Source organism: Rhipicephalus microplus, chromosome 7 (genome assembly GCF_043290135.1).
Source record: "Rhipicephalus microplus isolate Deutch F79 chromosome 7, USDA_Rmic, whole genome shotgun sequence".
Classification (NCBI taxonomy): domain Eukaryota; kingdom Metazoa; phylum Arthropoda; class Arachnida; order Ixodida; family Ixodidae; genus Rhipicephalus; species Rhipicephalus microplus.
The window spans coordinates 159234373-159241160 of NC_134706.1; the positions used below are offsets into that span (position 1 = coordinate 159234373).

General features: G+C 46.8%; 2 protein-coding genes across 8 annotated transcripts; one reads left to right on the forward strand and one right to left on the reverse strand.

The window, feature by feature from the left end:
* Positions 1-1132: 1132 nt before the first annotated feature.
* LOC142767691 (uncharacterized) lies at positions 1133-5004 on the forward strand. 7 transcript variants are annotated; one of them, XM_075869877.1, is made up of 5 exons: positions 1133-1749; positions 2358-2493; positions 2552-2672; positions 2801-2954; positions 4385-5004. In XM_075869877.1, exons 2-5 carry the CDS (start codon positions 2369-2371, stop codon positions 4531-4533), a joined length of 549 nt encoding a protein of 182 aa, XP_075725992.1. In that variant the 5' UTR covers positions 1133-1749; positions 2358-2368; the 3' UTR covers positions 4534-5004. The 7 variants fall into 7 exon arrangements, with proteins under 7 accessions (XP_075725992.1, XP_075725990.1, XP_075725991.1 ...); XM_075869878.1 differs by having other exon boundaries at positions 1136-1749; positions 2358-2497; XM_075869875.1 differs by having other exon boundaries at positions 1133-2493.
* LOC142767692 (uncharacterized) lies at positions 2960-6315 on the reverse strand. The gene is made up of 4 exons (XM_075869882.1): positions 5617-6315; positions 5458-5557; positions 4939-5093; positions 2960-4501 (listed from the first exon to the last, which is right to left on the reverse strand). The coding sequence occupies exons 1-3, from the start codon at positions 5802-5804 to the stop codon at positions 4992-4994; spliced, it is 390 nt and encodes a 129-aa protein (XP_075725997.1). The 5' UTR covers positions 5805-6315; the 3' UTR covers positions 2960-4501; positions 4939-4991.
* Positions 6316-6788: the final 473 nt, after the last annotated feature.

The window sequence follows — 6788 nt, forward strand, 5'->3', positions numbered from 1 at the left end:
AGGGGTGCTTTGAACTACCTTGCGCGCATAAATTTTGAATATGTATTTAAATCTAACAAGCATAGCGTCGATCGCTTACGCTGAAGCGGTACCCCAAACAGTTGCATAGACGTGCCAATTTGCCATTTGCATGGAGAGGGATGGTTCCATTAGCCGATCAGTGGACACCGATAATTGATTGATTTGTGGGGTTTAACGTCCCAAAACCACGTTATGATTACGACAGACGCCGTAGTGAAGGGCTCCGAAAATTTCGACCACCTGGGGTTTTTTAATCACGTCTGAGCACACGGGCCTACAACATTTCCGCCTCCATCGAAAATGAAGCCGCCGCAGCCGGGATTCGATCCCGCGACCTGCGGGTTCGCAGCCGAGTACCTTAGCCTCTAGACCACCACGGTGGGGCTTAGTGGACACCGAGGGCAGCACAGGAGATAAACTCATCGTATCGTTGTAGTGAGCATATGAAAGCGTATTTAAATATCAGTCATACTTTTACAACAAAAATATGACTGGGAGCGGCAGCTGCCAAATGTCTGCCCCTCTCCCCTCTCCCCGCCACCGGTAGATGGTGGAGAGCGAAGGCGTGATGGAGAGGAAGAGAGTTTTAATGCGCATTCATGCCTCTCACCCCGCCCCTGTTTTGCTGTCACAACGCTAGCTGTCACGTAGAGACAGCGGCGTAGATAAAAAAAAAAAAAAACAAGGGAGGGTAAGGAAAGGAATCCCTCGTTGATCTTGGGGGGGAGGGGAGGAGGCGAATAGTCATTTTGCTCTATGTATACCACGCAAAAAAATGCCTGAAAGGCGCGGGGAGGGGGGAGGGCAGAAAGGGGTAACGGACTCGGTGTGCCAACCCCTAGCTACAGTGTACTAGAATGTACAGAACAGCGCACCAACACCAACAGTGAATGTACAGTGTACAGTGGCGCAATTATGTAAAAGTTCCAAATCCGGACAAAGGCGGTCTCTTCCATTGAGTCACACGCGATTGGCCCATACAAGCTGTGACGAATGCTGTGACGTTATGAGTGACGTGGCTGGGGTGTCACGTGACTCTTTTTTTTCGGTTTTCGGAGAAAGGCGAAGGAACGGTCGGAGAGACTGCCCGAAAGCAACCGGATGGATTGAAATGGCTGCAAGGTGGCCTGGATTGGATTGAAATGGAAAAAATGCGCGACTTTTCGGCACCGGGGCAATTAGACAACATGGCGTTTCCCACTGACACGGTACTTCGCCTTGCCTGTGCGGTAGCTTCAACCGAGCAGAGGCGATGACGCGAGGTAAAAGATGCATTTAAAGAGTTCAGCAATGTTTTCGTCTGTCCAAACGAACAGTGCGTAGCTTGTGCGACGAACTTGACCCTATCATCGGATGCCAGCGAGCCAGTGGCCTTTCCACAGAGAGAAAGGTGTTGTGCGCGTTGCGATTTTTCGCCACCGGTAGCTTAAGAGCATTGGTCGCGAGGAACACATCGGCATGTCTCACCCGGCGGTGAGCAACACCATCCACGAGGTGACGGAGGCGATCATTACCGTGGCTGCTAGAAAAAGGGTGGCGGACTTCCTACTGACAACAGCTGCTAAGGATCAGGCAAAGGTGGAGTTTGTGCTACGCGGTTGCATCCCAGGGGTGCTGGCGTGTGCCGATGGCACGTTGGTCACCATTCGCAAGCCAGAGGGATTCAGACTGGCCGACACGGCGAGCTTCATGTCCAGAAGGGGCTATTATGTCCTGAACGTCATGACCGTAAGTACTGTTAGGATCGTTTATTACTCGCCCTTCGGAGCAATTGTTCAGTTGTGATGCCAAAGTTGGAAAAAGTAATAATGCAACGAATGAAAAAGAACCTGCAGGGAATTGGGTGCGAGCTAGATGGTGGCTCGCAAGGCCTCGGTAATAATAAGTGGCAAGTGTTTTGTGCGTGAGCCAGTTGCCGTTTTTGCACTGGCATGCATACGCAATTGAATTGTGCATTTTAGAGGTAATCGGTAATATGAGCAGCAGACGTAGCAGAAGTATATACACGACAGGGAAGTATTTCCAACACGAAAGTGCTTACAATCACAATTGCACGAGCTGGCTTTGGTATTTACGAGTGTTCTTTCCCAAGAGCAACGCGTAGCTTTTCACTTATCGATCATTCAGTGGAAGTCGTAGCCATGTGTACAGCAGAGGTGGGGTCATTGCTCCCACCCTCCCCCCTCCTCAGTGTGCTACACCCTGTGTTTCCTTCTAAGTGAAGCTCCTTGTACCAATGACTGTACTAGTACGCATTGTTTCCTGCATATGCGTAGAAAAAAGGGATTTATTCTGAGTATAAATGCAGTACTATTTTATATCGCTCCTCATCGCAGGTGTGCAAAGCATGGCTGCGCATAATTGTCATAGACCCATGATTCCCAGATTCGTGCCACGACTCTTGGGTGTGGGAACACAACCCACTGCGTGCACACCTAGCTGCACATCTGCAGCCTGGCGAATATCTGCTTGGTAAGTATTAATGTGTACTATCTGGGCAGAGAACTCAGCTTTTATGCTTACATTGCAGGAGACGCAGGCTATCCCCTCAAGCCATGGCTCCTAATTCCAGTCCTTGGCAGTCAACCGTGCCACACTTCCGAAGGCCGATACAACAAGGAGCACGCATCCATGCACAATGTTGTGGAAAGGTGTATTGCCGTGTTGAAAAGCAAGTTCCGCTGCTTGCACCACTTTTGAACGATGCTCTACAACCCCGATCGGGCAGCGCAAATCATCTATGCTTGCTTTGCTCTCCACAACATTGCGTTGCATGCAGGCGACTGGACCTTGGACGAGTATGTCGTGGACATGCCACCAGCTGAGGATGACGATGGAGAGCCAAGGGGGAGCCATATGCTCACACCACGCAACGTGCTGCTCAGAGACGGCAGCAGCGCTGTCTTGGACCTTTTTTGAAGTACACAGGAACGGTGAGTTTTCATGTTTTCATATCCCACACATATATTATTTACACTGATTCTAGTGCATCTAGACATGAAAGGGCTGTGTTTGCCACATTTGAATACACAAAGTACTTACTTGTGCTTCAACATGAAGCAAGGTGGCAATGTCAAAATGCTGCATTTTCTTTAAGTGGCACATGAAATATGCAACAGAAACACCCTTTTCTATATTAGCGATCACAGTCACAACAGACTAGATTGGAGCAAGCATATATGAGCGGCACTCTGTGCTGAATGTTGCTATCACAAAATTGTGCGAACAATGCAGCAACGTCTCGAAATTCTTTTCACCAGAACGCATAAAAATCGAGATTCCATTAGTAACATGTTGTATGAACACATGATACATAAGTCCATATCTTCTCATAGTGACTGACTAGAAGCATTCAATTGTGCACGCCAGGCTTGACGAGCAATTGTGCTCGTCAAGTTGTGCTGTTTTTTTGCTCATTGTCCTAAGCATTGTGTGAATGTTAAAATAACATTTAATTTGAATTCACGACTGCAGTCATGCTGCAATGCTAAAAAATACGCAAATCAAGACGGCAAACAACAGGCGAGTTGTTTTGATAGCATACAGCGTGAATAATTCGCTCAGCCATCTCGCGGCTCCCAAACCATACCACTTTCGAAATTTATTCCCGCAAAGAGTCGTTTACAATGAAAACTAGATGAAATCAATCGCTGGCATGTTGCTGTGATGACCATTTTCCTTTGTGAAACTGTGCGAGATGACCACATACTAGCTTAGCACTCCCAAACAAGATTCAGAATGTAGTTGTTGCATCTTAGCCTCATTGTGCTGAAATGAAAATATCACAGTGAACTGCAAAACAGTGTGATGCAAAAAGATATCACATTACTACACTATGTGGTAATGCTGAATAAAAATCACAGCGAGCTAGAAAACACAGTGGGACAATACAAATATCACAGAAAAATTAGCAGAAAATGTCAACTATACACTCGTGGTCTCCGTGTGAATGACTAGACACCTTTGAAATGTGGGTAAAAAACACTGCCACTAGAACAGCTCGAACATACATTGAGAAATGCATATATCGAACATAAAAAATGCTGCACTCCTTGTACAAAGTAAATGCTAACCCAAATCTAGTAATATGTACTAAATGCAAACAAAAAACGAATAAAATAGAACATGAACAGCAACACGTAAACATATCAAAAACACTAAACCAATTATGAATGATAAAAAGTTGAAAACATGGCGAAAAACAAACTAAACTATGTATATGTCTCCCGAAGCGTATAAAATTCAACATGAACAGCAGCACCTAAACACATTAAAACCGACAAATCATTAATGAATGATGACAAGAAAAAACATTGAACACATGACGAAAAATTAAGCTAAACTACGTATCCCTTTCTCGCAGAAAGCCCTCAGCCATGGCCAGTGCCCTCCTGCACCGCTGCCGCCTTCTCCTGTGCCGCTGCCACACGCCGTGCTGCAGAAGCGATGCGGGTGGTTGATTTTTCATCTCCCACAGCACCTGCGATGAATCGTCATGGTGTAAATGTTTAAGTGAGCTGCCGGTAAACCCTTAACCATCTCGTGGCTGGAAGCTGCTCCTGCTGCCAAGAATTGCAACGGGCACAACAATTTCCCCTCAGTTGAAGATCAACTGGCCTGATGGCATCCTTTGAAAGTGGGAAGCTTTGTGTACAAGCTATGCCCTCCTCGTGCGGACCTACAAACATTTGTTGAAACTGCTCTTTATTAATGTCCTCAAATGCATCTCTCACCATGAAAGAGCCCCAGGACTAACCAACCTTTTGCCCGGCGGTTTATCATTGCAGATACCCGATACCATGCCCTCAATACAATGCATGGTTCTTGTTTACAGCCCAAGTTGGTTTCAGTCATCATAATAGAACATGGAGAATGCTTATACCCCTTATGTAAAATGTAAACAAAGGGTCTACTCACCTTGAGCACCTTGTCGCCCTGCTCAAGGTTCCAGTCCTGCACTCAATAAAGCACTATGTTCTCAGATGCTTGCGTGTTACTGTGTCACTGCCATCTTCAGCCGCTTCAGTGGCCTCCTCATCCATTTCCACTGCAGCAGTGGGAACATTCGCCCGCTGGAAAGTGTAGTAAGCATGATCTTTCAGAAAGTGGGTATTCGTTACTCTGGCTATTTTGCAACCTTAAGTACTAAACATCTGCGGAAATGTTCTGTAGCTATTCAGTGGTCATTGAAGTCATGTATTACCATTTTAGTACATGCACTTGCCCGCAGTCATTGCGTGTTTTATGATAAATTAATACTCCTTGTACTGCAAGGGCTGCAAACTGAGATTTTAGTTAAACCTACCCACTTTTGATTACTTTCTCGTGCGCTTTATTCCCGTTTAACAAGGTTCCGCTAAAGGCACCCCTTCAGATATCAAACTCTGTCATGGTACCGCTCAGGAACCCGTGATACTGCGGCGGCAGAGTGCTTACCTGTTGACAGGTGAGACCAAAAACGCCACTGAAGCGTGTCATCCCAGTCAACTGTAGAACCCGGCCGCGGAAGCCAGGCAGCCAACCCCCTCCAGTGCCCCTGAAAATATACACTAATGTCACAGAACAAATTGCCCGTGCCATTCGACGGTCACTCACGTTTGTGCGTCTCTGATGGCGGCGGTGTCACGGCGGGCCTCGTGCACCGGCCTGCGCCACCAAGCCTGCCATTCCTGCGCAGGCACTTCATGGTTCAGCGCGTCGCTGAGCTCTTGCCACCGGTCGGTGATAGTGACGCCGTGCCGCAGCTCGATGGCATTCGCCACGAGCGGGGGATGTTCGTCCATAAAGGCGAGCACCAGCGCGCGCTGAGCCTCGGATAACGCCGATGAGCCGCTGCTGCTGTTGACTACTGGTACAGTTGACCTCCACCACGATTGCGCTCGACTGAGCCAACAACTACGAAAGTTGCGCTGTTTAGGTTTGTATAGTGGGGGAGATATGAAAACAGTAACTGCTTGAAACGGGGTTGTATTTAGCGCTACCACGTACCGTCCCGCTAAATTTAACTTTATTTCAAAACAATAACGAGAAAAATACGTTTATATTGTGCCGTATTCCTTAATAAACGTTTGAAAACTTGTGCCAACACAATTTGATAATGATCAATAGTAGTTAAACATTTTTCAACACGTTACAAACACTTTTCACTTTGCTATACGGTCCCCAAGTCCACGTCAAAATGATGACGCGAGGCTTCATTTCGCTCATTGGCTGTTCACTTCCCTTTGTCCTCGCGACCGCTGCGGACCGCCCATTTTTTGACGTCACCGACAGACCGCCTCCGTCCGGATTTGGAATTTGTATATAATTGCACCACCGAACACCACTGCGTAGAGACGTAAAGGAACGGACACCCGGCCAGATACCTTTCTTCTCTGTAGAGCAGGAATGCATGCCAATCATTCTTTTTTGCACACGAACAAAGCCGCTGCTGCAAAAGCATTGCCCTTGAGATCTGTACTTCATGGCATTGTGTTGCAGAGACTCGGAGATGGCCATTGCTGTTGACATGAGTTGTGAAACCTTTTTTTGTTATGCAAAACAAAATACACACAACTGCATAACTACACATATTGCAAACTAATAAATAGGAAGGCTTTATTTAGCTTGAAAAGTTATAAATACACTTGACTGTTATTTTAAAATATTTAGATAGTGACGCGTTAGTGCTGCTACCTGCACACTCATTTTGGTTAAGCTTGTAAATCAGCAGTTGCAACAGGCCTCGTACTGCGGGCTCATCACCAGCTTCACGCAAGAACATGTGC